This window comes from Oryx dammah, unplaced genomic scaffold (genome assembly GCF_014754425.2).
Source record: "Oryx dammah isolate SB20612 unplaced genomic scaffold, SCBI_Odam_1.1 HiC_scaffold_24, whole genome shotgun sequence".
NCBI lineage: Eukaryota > Metazoa > Chordata > Mammalia > Artiodactyla > Bovidae > Oryx > Oryx dammah.
Window position 1 is genome coordinate 83,287,036 of NW_024070208.1, and position 15,705 is coordinate 83,302,740.

At 53.5% G+C, this 15,705-nt stretch overlaps 1 protein-coding gene across 1 annotated transcript in view; it reads left to right on the forward strand.

Annotated features, from left to right (window-relative positions):
• COL4A2 (collagen type IV alpha 2 chain) overlaps positions 1-15,705 on the forward strand; it is a 157,183-nt gene that overhangs the window by 37,009 nt on the left and 104,469 nt on the right. Inside the window, exon 4 of the mRNA XM_040267450.1 lies at positions 12,697-12,777. Coding sequence (XP_040123384.1) covers positions 12,697-12,777 — 81 coding nt within the window. The remainder of the gene's footprint in view (positions 1-12,696; positions 12,778-15,705) is intronic.

The following is a 15,705-nucleotide window of genomic DNA, read 5'->3' on the forward strand; positions in this document are numbered from 1 at the left end:
CACCCACAGCTGGAGAAAAGCCCCCGCTCCCCGCAGCTGGAGAAAAGCCCCGCTCCCCGCAGCTGGAGAAAAGCCCCCACTCCCCGCAGCTGGAGAAAACCCGAGCAGCAGCAGACCCCGCACAGCCTAAAATAAAATGAGATAAAAGGATCACGCCTTTCGAAATTGAAAAAAATCAATCAATCAATCTTGGTGTGAACCAAGTCCAGGGAGGTTTACTCTTTGATGGGTCCATTTTGCAGTTACTGTTGTACGTGTCCCCTGATTGTAGCCCAGAAGCTTGAGATTAAAACTTCCAACAGCCTGCTGAGAAGCAAAGGGAAGCATGGGGTTGAAAATTCCCTCTTGGAATACCCAAGTGGACAAACACCCAAATGGGTGATCCTCACACAGATAGCATCATTGCCTCTGTATGGAGCAGGACCCTGACACAGAGCTGCTGGCCTGGGTAGGTGGTTCCGCGGTGACTTAGCGTAGGTTTTACTCACAGAGCCGCCAACGTGAAGAGAAAGCTGTTAAGCTCATAGCAAAGGCATCCTACCTCGCTGCTAGTATGCAAAGGAGTATCACACGGCCTCAGAAGCTGCCAGATGCGATCACCTTGGCCAGGTTTGTGTACGAGAAAGGGCAAGGCAAAAATTCAGAAATTCTAGCCCAGAAGTCAGGCCGACAGGTATGTGGAGCGGCTGCGGTTTTAGTGTGGACCCTCCACTGGCCCGGAGCCCCGAGACTTTGATCCAGGGAGCCATCAAGGTCGCTGAGATGAAGCCGTTCGGATGCAGACGTGAGCCTGCCCAGGCAGACTGCTGGAGCTCCTCGCGGGCCAGAGCGAACCCACACCTGCCCTGCCTGGGCCGGTCCCGCCCAAGCAGAACAGAACTCTTATTGTATTCTGAAAAGGCATTGCAAAGTCTCTTTTCTCCCCGTTCTTCTCGGATTTTTCCCCCCAAATTTGTCACGGAGGGAGGGGTTGGGACAAAGCTCTAAGGCTGAGCATGGGTCTCTGGAATAAATAGCTTCAAGAGATGTATCCACTTCATTTCTTCAGAACAATGTGAAATATTCACTTTGGACTCATCGCCAACTCTCACAACATAGACATTTTTATTCATTGCCAGAGATCCAAGAACCGACATGCTGTATAAATAAATGAAGTTTTACTGTAGGTGGTGTGTGAGCCGATTCCTGCACTGAATGAGGTCTCGGTAGACTCTCTCTCATAGCTGAGGAAGGCGTCAGCAGAGTTGCTCATAAATATTTAGGGCATTTTTTCTAAATATAACCTATGAGACTCTTTACCGTGTGTACACAGAGTTCTTACCTCCAGCTATAATTATACGGGTGGCCTCTTAAAAGCTCCTGATGAGTTGTTTTCCTCAACTCTGAGACAGAAGACACAGAACTCTATCCCTCAGGCTATGAAAATGACCGAATGGCATTAGCCTTCATCAAAAACAGTCTTTTTTTTTTAAAGGTCGCACCACATGACCTGCAGGATATGAGTTCCCTGAGCAGGGATCGAACCGGTGCCCCCTTACAGTGGAAGCTCAGAGTCTTAACCACTGGACTGCCAGGGAAGTCCCCAGAATAGTCTTTCATGTGGCCGATTTTCCTGTTATTGATCGGAGGAGAGCACCGACACCCGGAGGAGCCGTTTTTATTCTCCAGTCGCTCAGTCCTGTCTGACTCTTGACGGCCGCACGGACTGCCCCACGCCAGGCTTCCCCGTCCTTCCTGAGCAGGGAAGCCTGGATGAGCAGGGAGGAAGAGCTTTGCAGTCCGGCCTGTGTTGCGGCCTGCATCTTGTGTAACTACGTCTGCAGGTGGACAGCTGCTGATCAAGAGGAGGACCGTGTCAGGGGAGCGGGCTCAGTCGGGCAGGTTTTTGGGGGGCACACTGGGTGACGGAGGAGTGGGAGGAGGTGGAGTGCGAGGTGAGCCCCGGGTGCACAGTGAGCTCCCCCAGAATTCCGCTCCGGCCTGGAGGCCCCGGGGCCCCGCCTCTCTCACTTGGCTCCCCTCCCAGGCCCGCCCGCTGCCTGGGCCTCCCCGCCTCTGCCTGGTGGCTGCTGTTCTCTCTACTGAGCACTCTTAACGCCGCCCGCCTTCCGCTCCCGTCAGACCGCTGCCCTCGCTTCTCTGCACGACACAGCACTGCACTCAGTGCGGTCCTTCCTGACTGAACTGGAGGAGGGCCAGGCAGCCCACTCCACGACTGTTGCCTGGAGACTCCCATGGCAGAGGAGCCTGGCAAGCCACAGGCCGGAGGGTCGCAAGGAGTCAGACACAACAGAGCGACCTACACTTTCACTTTCACTTTCTTGACTGAACATGAGTTTGACGTGTCTGGTCAACCATCCTCTTACTTCTACTGGGGTTAGACATAGTGGCATTAGTGCCCTTGCACAGTAAGGAGATCCAACCAGTCCATCCTACAGATCAGTCCTGAATATTCACTGGAAGGACTGATGCTGAAGCTGAAGTACTCTGGCCACCTGATGCGAAGAACTGACTCCTTGGAAAAGACTCTGAGGCTGGGAAAGATTGAAGGCAGGAGAGACGGTATGATGGCATCACTGATTCAGTGGACATGAGTTGCAGTAGACTCTGGGAGTCGGTGACGGACAGGGAGGCCTGACGTGCTGCAGTCCATGGGGTCGCGAAGAGTCGGCCGTGACTGAGCCACTGAGCAGCACACTAGCTCCCTGGTTCACAGCTACCCAGGTCTGCCACTAGCCTTGTTTTTCTGTACTCTGTCCGCCTGAGGTGTCATTTTGCAGAACGTGAGGGTCTTTCAGGAAACAGTCCCATGTTACGTTGTAGCAGAAACACCAGTACATACAAAGAATGGGCAGGGCCGAGAAGTGAAATCTGCAGGAGTTTGACTTCCTTGACCCCGAGGGCGAGTGGCTGGTGTGTTCGAGGGACCAGGTTTCAGCTCTGCGGATGGGGAGGCCAAGGCAGGAGGGAGAGAATTCCAGGCCGAAGGCACAGTTTGTACAGAGGCACGTTCCCAGGGAGGATGGGCACCCAGAGGTGCTCACGCTCGGGCGCTGAAGATCCTTGACATTCCACTGCTGTGTGGAGATGTTTTGCGAAGCACTCGGCCAGAGCTGAGTGAGGGAGCGGAGGAGGGAGGGGGCGGGACGCACGCCCATTGGTCTCCGGCGCAGCTCAGCTGGTTCAGGGCAGAGTCGGGAGCAGAGGACGTGGAAACAGAGCACGCTGTCTTGTCACTGGAGCGTCGGGTGGGCTGGAAACCAGAGGGTTAACCGCAGAAGGACGCACACACCCACCCTGCCCCTTGCTCTGTTCTGAGTGTTTGTGCCTCCTCCCCAGGTCCTAACCCCAGGGTGGTGGTATTAGGAGGTGGGGCCTTCGGGAGGGCATCCCACGATGGAGACGAATGTCTTTAACAGAAGAGGCCTACAGAGCTCTCAGTCACCCCCGCCCCCGGTGAGGATGTAGCAGGAAGCTGGCTGTGGGTAAAACAGGCACCCAGTTGCCCCTTGATCCTGGACTTCCAGCCTCGAGCGCCGGGATGGATACAGGCCTGCCGGCTATAAGCCACCCGGGCTGGTGTCCTGTCAGAGCGGCCGTGAATGAACATAGGGCCTGCGTGATTAATAAAAGCCAGAACGGTGACCACCTGTCTTAACGATGGAGGGAGGGGGACTTCCAGAAGTTGGTCTAGTGACGGACCCACCAAGGAAACCCAAACAGCAGGCAAACGATTTCAAACAGAAGCGTCGACCCACCTGGGCTCGTGTGTGCGTGTGCGTGTGCGTGCATGAGTGTGTGTCCGCGTGCGTGTGTGCATGTGTGTGCACGCGCGTGTGCATCCGTGTGTGTCTGTGTGTGTGCGTTCATGTGTGTGCACGCACGTGTGCATCCATGTGCGCGCATGTGTGTGCGCGTGCGTGTGTGTGTGTGTGCGCGCGCGCTCCTGAGCACCAACTCCTACAAGACGGCCGGTCCGCACACGGGCTCTCGCAGTATGCACACTAGTGGCAGCATCACAGAGGCATCAGGAAGACGGGCTTTAGTGATGGGTGACCTGGTGCCGAGACACAGCCAGCCTGCCTGAGTCGCTGGTCAGACTGGCAATGCCCCGGCCACCGAGCAGTGACGGTGGCCGAGGGGAAGATAAGGAGACTGAGAGTGGGGTTGGCGATGAGGGGCTCTCGTGGAGGCCTGGATGACCTGTTCCAAACACTGGACGAGAAAAAGACCCCGTTCTCACATGAGACTTTTGAGATTGTTTCATCCAGTAAGTCAACATCTAGGGAAGCCCTCAAGAGCAACTTTTGGAATCAAGGGAATGAGCTCTGGTTCAACGTAGAATTGAGCCATAGAGTCATAAACATGGTTAAGGAAAATAAATCGGATGTTGTAGGAGCTGAGATCGTAGCTGCAGCAGGGCGCTGGTGACAGATTCCAGAACGTGGACAGGATGCAGCCGTGAACGGGGGCTGGAGCTCCGGTGAGCTGAACCTTAGGTGATGCAAAGAAGCACCTTCAAGTGGAGGCCAATCCGTGCTCCGGGCGGGACCTCCTTCCTGCCTCAAGGTGGGATCAGCCCCATTTGCGGAGCCCCTCTTGGGCCTGCACCCACTCTTGAGGCTGCCGGTCGAGCCCACTGCCCAGCTCACCCTAGCCTCTGTGGTCCCTGGTTCCTGATCACGGCAGCACACTTGCCTTCCGTGTCCCTGGTGCTTCTATGCGTGCATATCCAGTTGCTGGGCGAGATGAGTCATCTCTGGGTGTGCACCGGGATGGAGGAGCTGCAGGGAAGCCTGGACTCGCGTCCGATGAACCCGATGTGAGAGGAAAGCGGGAGGGATGCTTCTGGATGCAGCAGCCTGCGTAGACGCCAGCAGCGCCTCCCACCCAGGCCCCCAGCAGAGGGGACACGTGGGGACCCCTGCGTCCTGTCTCAGGAGAGGAGGCGAGGCCAGGGGGTTGAGGGGGTGTGATGGGAGACGCCCTCGCTCGGCCAGGCGGCCCGCTTGCCTTCACCTGCAGTGGGCCCACCCGCACTCTGAGATCATCCTGGCCCCGGGCAAGGTGTTTCTCAGGGAGCCTTGGCTGCTTCACGCTCGCATGCCGCCGTCTGGGGCTCCGAGCCAGCAGCAGGGCCTGCGCCTGTCTCCGTGACCCCTCGGTGTGAGGGTGCCGGGGGCCTCAGCACCAGCATCACCCCACAGGTCCGGGCAGCCCCCACCAGCCCCATCCTGTGGAGGGGGGCAGAAGGGAGGGGGCTGCCCCGCCTGGACTCCGCCCGGGCCCTCTTCTGACGCTGCCATCTGTGGCGTCCTCTTCCCAGCTTTGCACGCACCCGCAGGGGCTTCCTCACCCCCAGGGCAGCAGCTGTTCCCAGCCTGCTCTCAGCATTGCACGGGTAAGCGGTACTGGGGAGCGTGTTCTGGCCTTTGGTCTGCCAGCCACGCCCCTGTCTTGTCCAGCTCCTGAGATGCTGCTGGGGTCTCTCTCGGTAGCCCTGCCGGTCGGCCCCCAACCCCAGCCTTGAAGTTCAGCTGCCTCTGCTGTCCTCTCGGTTGTCGCTATTGTTTAGTCACCCGGTCGTGTCCGACTCTTTGCGACCCCGTGGACCATGGCCCACCAGGCTCCTCTGTCCCTGGGATTCTCCAGGCAAGAATTCTGGAGTGGGTTGCCGTTTCCTCCTCCAGGGGATCTTCTCGACCCGAGCCTGGAACCCACGTCTCCTGCACTGACAGGCGGACTCTGGGAAGCCCACTCGCTGTCTTGTTAATGGCAAGTTGTATTAGGAAAACACACCTCGCCTCTGAGTCGCCTGGGAAGAAAGAGGAGGTGGAGACGGTGGCTGGTCATGCTCAGGAAAGCATCTAAGCGTGAAGGTTTGGGTAGAAACACAGGCGGCTTGCTGCTGTGACGCAGGTGAGGGCCTCCAGTGCTGCACCTCCCGGGCCTGCCGGACTGCGGGGAGGAGCAGTGGCCTCCGCAGGTGCCCACACACCCGGGTGAGCCTAAGTGTAGGCCTGACAAGCGCATCCTGAAAGGCCTGTGCCCGGCATCTCCCCTTGAGCTGCCGTCATCCTGGCTGGCTCCTGGTTCCCATCGCAGCATCCTCTCCTACTTCGACGTTGTTCAGTCGCTCAGTCGTGTCTGACTCTGCAGCCCCGTGGACTCCAGCACGCCAGGCCTCCCTGTCCATCACCAACTCCTGGAGCTTGCTCAAACTCATGTCCATCGAGTCGGTGATGCCGTCCAGCCATCCCATCCTCTGCCATCCCCTTCTCCTCCTGCCTCCAATCCTTCCCAGCGTCAGGGTCTTTTCCAGTGCGTTGGCTCTTCGCATCAGGAGCTTCAGCTTCAGCATCAGTCCTCCCCTGTTGCCTCCCCCAGACCCCCAGCCCAGGAGGAGGGGTCTCACCACACTCCCTGGTACTCGGTCAGAGCCCACTGGGGAGACTCATCTAAATGGGTGACCCCTTTGTCCATCAGGTACTCCGCTGCTTTCGGCTGGTAGTGATCTTAGGACCATTCTAGAGTCACCGCATTCATTTTGGGTGCCCCTGAAAGTTTGGACAAAGGCAGCCAGACTCCCTGGACTTCCCGCCCGGCTTACAGCGGAGGAGGGTTCTGTTCTGTGGAGCGGCTGTGCTCCACACTTCCTCTGCCATATACCCTGTCTTTCTAATAGTATGTTGGAATGATTTCCTTAATTTCTAAAGCTGCATGTGCGGAAATGGCTTATATTTCCTGTTTTGATAAAGTAATAGAACTTTACTGGGAACCGTGTTCCCAAGTTGGCTTTCTCCTTGTCGGCCTCTTTTTGGATTCGAAGGATAATTTTAGAAAGTCCAGCTTGCCTGGACTTGTGACAAAGACAAAGACTTGTATAATTTTCTATTTTTTTTTTACCTAAAATGTGAAAGATGATTACTTTTTAACAAAAAGGAATGTTTGTCTTTTCTGTCGGTTAGAATGGGTTATTCAATAGCGCTCCATACAGGAAGCTCCAGTTGAGTGCTGGGGGCAATCAAATGGTAAAATATCTGTAAATTCCCTCCAGATTTGCTCTTTTTGGCTAGAGGTAGGTTGGCTTAAAAAGGCTTTCTTGGACAAAACGTTTCTTGGAACATGTGGAGGACAAAATATTCTTTGTTTCAGAACAAATGAGTTTTGTTCTCACATCTTCATATAACTTTGATTAGTACTCAGTTCTTCTGTGCAAGTTGAGAACAATGGTGAGCATTTTTTTCTTCCGTCTGTATGTATGGCATCGACTTTAAAGAGCGTCCCATCTGCAGACAGCAGGGTGCACGTCCATGGATTCTCTTCTCTTGATATACATGGGTGGTTCACACGGGTGGCTGAGAAATAGCTGGTCTGAAAGCGCCTAAGTCATTTGTGTGTTTTATTTTCTGACGTTCGAGTGGTTGTTTAAGCCTATTTTTAAGTGTCCTGAAGATCTGGCATCGGGAGGCGTGGCGCTGCGCGGTTCTGTCTATGTTGGAAGTGGGGCTCTTCCCCAGATACCTGCACAGCGGCACCTACTGCCCACCAGGCTGCCAAGGAGCGCTTTTCCTCTCTGCTCAGTCCTGCACAATCCCTGACCAAGGCGGCGTGATACTGGCTTCTCCTGATGCCAGTAGATTGCTCCAACAGGAGGCTGAGCCAGCCGCAAGCGGGACCAGCTGTTCCCTTAATCCTGCAGCTGCCACTCTGGATCTGCACTCCAACTCTTCCCCGCATTCCAGTTACAAATGGCAGAGCCATCTCTTCTGGAAGCCAGGGAGCCGGTGGCTCAAGGCAAGAAATTCCCTCCTTGAATCTGATAGATGCCTGGTTCAGGAAGCTAGAACCTGGCTTTGCTTAGAACATTCCATGACTTCTGTTCTCTCAGACACAAAAGCTTCCCCGGGAATCTCAGCCATGCATGGGGTGATCTGGCTGTCTCTCGGATGAACTGAAGCCCATGCAAATAGATGTATTTTTAAATCATTCTACAGTGTAGTGATGCCAAGATTCAGACAAGGCTCCAAAGAAAAGAATTCCCATGTAAAAAGCTCACTAAGAAATCTCTTGTTCAGAGCTCTCCATGTTGCCCTGGAAACCATCTGTTACATTCCGTTTGGGTAGAATATGATCCAAGGTCTCTAGAGAATGTATCTTATGCCTTTACATTGCCAGTTGGCTCTTAAGCGATCCAAGTCATTTCCAATTCCTTGAATTTCTAATCAGCACAGCAATGCTGGCTACCAATGCAGAACAGCACAAAATTCAGCAAAAAAAAAAAAAGAGAAAGAGAGAGTCTCAAAAGGATGTTTTGACTAAGGAAAAAAGAACTGAAGTTTTTGGCCCTGTGGTTGATTATAAGCTCGAACTGAGTCCTGAATGCTCAGAGCCACTCTGAGCACGCCCCAGGTGGCAGGGTTCAAAAGACGTCGAGGGCTGGCACGTGTCTAGGATGGTCATGCCTGGGTCCGCCCTAGGCAGGGCCCTGGTGACCCTGCAGGAAATGGCACTTACTGCTCCCCTGAGGAGATGGCTCATTGTCTCCAAGCAAATCCCCTTTCTCAGAGCCAGCCCATCATCCCTGCTTACCTGGAAACCCTGCTGGCATCCTGGGCCGGGGTCTGCGGTCCTGAGCAGCACCAGGGCGGTGCCGATGAGGCATCCACACAGCAGGGGGAGTAGCGAGGGTCTGGAGGGAGCAGCGTTTTATCCAGCGTGGAGGGATCGCCTCGCTGACGCTGTGTCCGAGCCTCCCCTCAATACCAATCCGTCCTCCCTGCCCCCGTCCTTCCTTGCCAGCACAGGTTTTGTTCCCAATTGTCCAAACAGAGGCAGCACAGAGATGTTCCTGGTTTACTGCACAGAGATGTTCCTGGTTTACTGGGCTCTTTATGTTCAGGCTGCTTCTCTCTGACTTCCCCAAACTTATAATTCACTTCCATCTTTCAAAACCACTTCCATTAGCCCTGAAGCACTTTTTGAGATGTCAAGATTAGACTCAAACATTCTCCAAGGTTGGGAGTCCTTGCAGCATCATTGGTGCCATTGGTCCGTGACCTCTTGCCTGCCCTGAGATGAAGGACATTCACACCAGGGTGAGCGCTTGGCCAGCTCTGCTGAGTAGACGCAGCTGGTCCAGGACAGGGGCTCTCCAGGAGCTTCCAGGCCCTGGAGCTGTGTCTCCCCCTGAGATGCTGGGTGACCCGCAGGGGGCTCAGAGACCGCTGCTGCTGGAGTATTGCTCTGCACCAGGCTCCCAGCAGGCACCGAGGTGGGAAACTAACAAGCAATGGATTGATGTTTCAGAGAGAGCTTGGCCCTGACGGGTGGAAGCACACTGTCCTGGAGACCCCGAAGTTGAAGGTCTAGACGGGGCTAGCTTGCCCTCTGCGAGGGTGGTGGGCAGACTCTTGAGGTGGGTGTAGGTGGGGAGGAAGCACATCATCTCTATTAAGGCGCTGACAAGAGGACCCTGGTGTGTCTTCGAGTTGTGTTGAGTCACGGAATCAGGGCTGGACCTGAGGACTTGGCTTGGGCAGTGGTTGGTCTGAGCTTTTGTTCACATAGCCCTTTATACACTCCTCATCTGAGAGCCTCAGGAGGGCATTTGTGTCTTGAGAATGTTCCAGAGCCCAGGTCCTCTCCAGAGAATGCCGAGGCTCAGCCTGAAACTTGTTCAGCCTCTAAGAGACGTCTGGAGCACGTGCCCTGCCCTAGAGAAGTAAATACTTCTGTTCATCCTGGAGATATGACATTCCAGAAGGTGGCAGTTAGTGCTCTTGTTGCTGCTGGAATTCTTAAGAGCCCCTCTGTGGGATGTGTGAGACGCTGATGGAAACTCACACACACACACACACACACACACACACACACACACACACGAGGGCTGGAATTTCCAGGATGGAAATTGGCTTATCAGGTGGAGGGCTACCTCTCAACAGTATCTCCCCCACGTCCTGAGTCGTGGTATCTGAGCCCTGGGCTCATGGCTGAGAAGTATGGAGACTGGGAGTCTTCAGGCCTGCAAGCCTTGTTCCCAAAGCAGAAAGCACTGTCGAATTTTGAGCAGGTTATGAGCACATTTCTGTAACTAAATCCAGTGCATATCCTAGAGCTAGAACAGAAAGTCTGTTAGGTCGATTTGAAGCCATTAAAATCGTTTCGACCATTGATTTATATACAGGGATTTGGCAAGTGGCTTTAAAATCAAAATAAAAATAACATGTGAAACCCCAGATGGGGAATAGGAGTGTATGCTTCTCACTTCAGCCTGAGGAGTCCCCCTACCCTTTCCAAGCAACTGGTAAGTGAATCATGATTGTGTGAGCCGAGTTCGCCTTGCCCGCACGCCTATTTATGTCCCAGTCGTGCAGAGGACAAAGTCCAACGCGGTGCATCCAGGCTCCTCGCTTCGGTGCTCAGAATAATCCGCACACCGATGGCTTGGCCCGCAGCTGGGTGTGTAAACACCAAATAAACAGGGTCGGGTGGTTTTAAAATGAGCCCCACTGTAGTTAAACACTGAAGCCATACAAAAATGGGCAAATACCTAGAATCGCATTTGGAGGGCGTGAAAGGACTTTATCCATGTTTGTGCGTGTGAGCTAAGTCGCTTCAGTCGTGTCCAACTTGTTACGACCCCACGGGTTGTAGCCCGCCGGGCTCCTCCATCCTTGGGATTTCCCAGCAAGAGTACTGGAGAGGATGAACATGTCCTCCCCCAGGGGACCTTCCTGACCCAGGGATCGAACCCGCGTCGCCTGCGTTGGGGGGCACGTTCTTCACCACTAGCACCACCCGGGAAGCCCCTTATCCATTCGTGTTTACTCTTATGCTCTCCCGTCACCTGACTCAGCTCAGAAGGATACCAAGAGTCTCAGAAGACTTCAGAGGTGCTGGTTTCTGTAAAGACTTTGAAATCTTCAGATTTTTTTTTCTTTCAGTTCTTCAAAGTAGTGGCAGATGCAGCCGAATATTAGATCAGGGAAAGAATAAAAACAACAAATGTGAAACTCTCCAATACCAGCCCTCCGTAGAAAGGACTTAGCAAAGGGACGTATCCCGTCTACAGAAAGGACACTTGTATCTCTGATGCGGTCAGTGATGCTCCCGCCAGGCAGCGTGGAGTCAGAGCTCACTTGTGCCCCCCAGCATTGACCGAGCAGGAGGCGTGTGCTGGCAGGAGGTGTCGAGGCGGCCAGGCAGCCCCATCCGCATCTCCCCGTGAGCCCTGGGGAGCCGAGAGAATGCTGACCAATGTGTTAGCCCAAAAACCAGACAGAAGAACTCCCCAAGGGACCCCTGTTTCGTCACTGGGACTCAACTCGAAAGGGGAGGAGCTGCCCTGGTGGAATGTGATGCTGATGAGCTCGAGCGGTTTCTGTAGTTGGGGCCGTTGCTTGCACGTTAGGTCTGGCCGAGTGCTCACCAGGGCTTACTGCGCCCGGGGTGCCCGCCGGATCGGCTCCCTGCAGGCTCTGGACCACCTGGCCAAGAGTGAGGAGCCAGATGGAGGATCCCCGGGGACCGGCTGCACTAACTCACCTGTTGGGGGTGGGATGGGGCTGCAGGTGGGCATGGCTGATGGGCTGATCAGAGAGGGGAGAAGGAGGGCCAAGCTGATCGTCATTTCCGACTCAAAACACTTAGTACCGTGGACACTGTCTGAAGGGAGGAATTCAGACACAGTCCAGTCTGCAAGTCTATCTCGTGCCTGAAACACTGACACAGAGGGCAAGAAAGGCCTTTTTCCTCGTTGGAATTGTCTAGCCAGAGAATTGCCCCGGTTATCGCTAAGTCATCAAAGAGTAACATCTCAGGGACTGGCGAAAACTTCGACAATATCACCCCAACCCAGCTGAATAAACACTTAGGAAAAACCTCACCACCAACCCCGCCTTCTCTGTACCCCAACTTAGCACATCTCAGGGAAGGGAAGGGGCGGGGACTTCTCCGTGGATGGTGGGTCCCTGTGATGGAGGGGAGGGTGTGTCATCCCACCAGGCGTATTTGCAAATTCCGCCTCTGGATCAGAAGCCCCCTCCCTGCAGTTCAGTAGGTCTGTGCTTTGTCACGCAGCCCTGCAGAATGCCGCGGGCAGTCACCCTGACCAGCCTACCCAGCCTCGGACGTCTCTGCCAGAACCCACCCCCGACCTTTCCAGGCAGAATGAAGCCTGGACTTTCTCCTTGAAAATAAAGCGATTAACACCTTATCCGAGGCTCACTTCACACAGGATCCCTGGAGAATGTTCTCCTTGACTTCTGAGCCCCAGGACGCAGCTTGGCATGTGGCACTTAGTAGGCACTGAAAACAGGCTAACTCCCCCGGGAATGTGCAGCACCAAGGGCGGACTCGATGTTGACCGTGGACTTGGGGTGGTGATGGTGCATCTCTGGAGGTTCACCAGTTGTAACACTCGGCCCGTCTGGTGAGGGGCCTGTTGATAGTTGGGAGGTGCAGGCAGAAGGAGCTGTGCGTGAAACCGCCATACCTTTGCTTACGGACCTCAAACTGCTCTAAAAGTTAAATTCTCTTTCTTTAAAGACCGAGTGAGTGTTTTGATTGATAGTTGTTATGCGTGGAAGGACTGTCAGCAGTGGCGTTCGGCCCGCGCTGCAGTTGGAGGGCGATGGGTAACGTTCTCTGTGCTTGAGAACGTTAACGTTAACGTTCTCTGCTTCATTTCTGCAGGGTGTGAAGAAATTGGACATGCCTTGTGGAGGCAGAGACTGCAGCGGGGGCTGCCAGTGCTACCCCGAGAAAGGAGGGCGGGTAAGTGATAAATATTGTCTTCGTTTTACTTCCATTTTGTACAAAGTGCTGTATATAACCTGATTAAGTCATTTGCATACAATCGTAAGAAATTTAATACAGATGAGTTCATTTCCATGAAGCAAGCAAGAATAGAATGCAAAATTGAGTCTATTTATGCCACTTTCTCAATAAATTGAGAACAGTGTTGGCCTTCTCAAGCATCTTCTCTCTTGCTCATTGTCATAAATGCACGTGTGCATATGTGTGTACGTAATGCAATTATGTTTAATGTTTATAGTATATATAAACATATATTTTGTAAAAATATTGCATAAAGAAAGCAGTTGCATTTATACTCTGATATCTATTTAAACTAGAGGGCGTTGGCATTGAACCACCATGAATACATAGTTGTATTTATACCCTGGTATCTATTTAAACTAGAGGGTGCTGCATTAGACCACTAAGAATCACTTTGACTTTTGAAATTATCCCACACCTTCCCTGAATGTCTTTTATGTACAGGCAATTCACAGGTAAGTCAGAGAGAAAAGGTCGCCTCGAGTTACCACAACATCCGGCAATGTTTGAAATGTGGGCCTGATACTTTAACACGTTTCATCCAAGTGTTGCTTTGAAAGCTGATATTTGAGTCTCGGCATTGCTGAAGTTAAAGGTTTGTTTATATTCATGTGTTTAAGACCTCTTTGGCGCGTGGCAGTGTAGGGAGTAGTTTTTCGTCTTAGGACATGGTCTCTTGAGTCCTTGCGCTTTGGGATAGCTCCTTCCCCTCCAGGGCTCACTCGCGTCCCACGTCAGGTGGTCAGAGGCCTGTGGGACTTCTCGCCTGCATCCCTCTGTCCTTACGGGAATCATAGCCATCCTCGGGGGTTCCCAATGAGCTTCAGCAAGTTGAACCCTTGCGTCAGTGTTTTAAGTCACCATGCCCCCCCTCACCCACCAGGAGGAATTGATGACTGGTTGGGGACCCAGATCTGTGGCTGGGTGTCAGGTCCTGCCTCCTTCTGGACCCGAGTCCTCGCCCCAGAAGTCAAATGGTCAAAGGTGTGACGGGCCCCCTTTATAAGTGCGGGGAGCTTATGTGCTAACACGCAGCCGACCATTACCTTGGTGCAATGATCACAGCGGAGGAGTGGTCTTCTGCCCGGAGATCGAAGCTTCCAAGAGTCTCCATGGGCTGGTGCATCGCGTCAGTTTTTGCTGTGGTTGCTTCCTCTGCTCTTGGCAGGGACTCAGTGCTTCAGGAATTGCTAGTTGAGATGCTTTATCAGCATTTCACAAGGAGAAGTATTTTTAAATATATGGAGGCCATTCCATGAGACTTAAAATTCCCCTGGGGTCCCCGGCTATAGATTTTCCCAGCGATGCTTCCGGAGCAGTGGCGGAAAGCCTGCTTGCAGGCTCTGGCCTCCCCAGCTCAGCTTGCTCAGCCTTATACGGGCACAGAGAAGAGAAACCAGCGCCCTGAGACCGCACGTGTCTGTGAGACCTGCCTGTGTCGGAGGGAGCCTGGCTCTGGACTGTTCTTCTCCCTGGGATCCACCAGAGAGAGCCCAGACAGACCAAGGGGACCGGGTCTGCTCCTTCTCATTGTGATTAGCTAACGTGGAACCAGTAGGCGAACACTGATGCTTTTACAAGAACGCTGTTCTCCTGTAAAGACAGTTCCCTCTGATCGTTTCCATGTGCAATACTGTCCGCACAGCAGCCGGTTGTTAAAGGACACCAAGAGTCTCCTCAAAGAGGTCATTAGAAGGGAATTTCTACAGGACTCCAGGTCTATTCTCATTTACTAAGTTTACAGCACAGGCGTTATTTCCTGTCACCCCTGATTAAGAAAATGCCTTGAGTCTTTCGCCGCCTTGCCAGAACGCAGAAAGTGACACCTTCTGGTTAATTTCATTAACACGGGTAACCTAGCAAGGGCTTGACTTTAATCTGCAGACACATTATCAAATGAAATCAAATTAAATTGAGACTCAGAGGTTGTCTGGGTAGTTGGTTCAAGAGCCAGGGACAGTGATCCCCCCACCCCCATACCGGGATGGCAGGGGTGTTTGGAGTCACTAAACTCACTTTCTGGCCCACACAGATCCAAACCGGGTGATTCTAACTGAGGCTGCCGGACTGATTTACACGTGCTGTTGAATATTGATCAGTAAGGGGATAGGAGTGACTGACAGTAAGAAGCCAGGAAAAAACCCCACTGAGAATTCGTAACCCCATTTATCACTGTCTATGGGGTGAGCCCAGTGCATTGCTGAAGGTATTCATTGTTAGGACGGTCGCATAGACTTTATTAAATCTTTTATGAAAACAGAATGTCTGGGCCCATTCCACAAACCTGGTGGACGTGTATTAAATCTTTGCCAATTAACAGCTCTACCCTGATGGGATTCTAGTGAGAGCAGAGCTATTTCTGCCCTCCTTTTGGGCTGATAGTATTTTTCAGAAGTAACGGAATCCACTAAAATAGCCGTGGGCGGACTCTGGGCTCAGAGAGCCGGCGCAGAGTCTGTTCTTTCCCACGTTCTCCCCTGGGGTCCCTCGCCGCCTGTCTTCCCCTCGGTGCCCCCGGAGCAGCCGCAACCGCGCCTGGCCGCAGAGCCTGGCTCCTGGAGCTCCGGGCCCGCCCTGCCTTTTACGGGCATGGGGTCCAGCTCCTGTGCTCCTCACCATGGTGACAGCCAACACCAGAAACACTCTGTTACTGAATAACTTCGGGAGTCCGAGCAGAAAGCACAGATGTGCTCTGGATTCCGGCTCCAGTGTTGTTCCCTGTTAGCGAATGAGTAAGCCCTCATTTGCAGCGTCGAGCCAGGCTGGAGGGTGGGTGGCGGGTTGTCACTGGGGGAGAAGTGTTTCTCACAGACCGAGCCACCCGCCCCAGGGATCATTCCAGCAAGCCAGTAGCCGGGGCAGGAG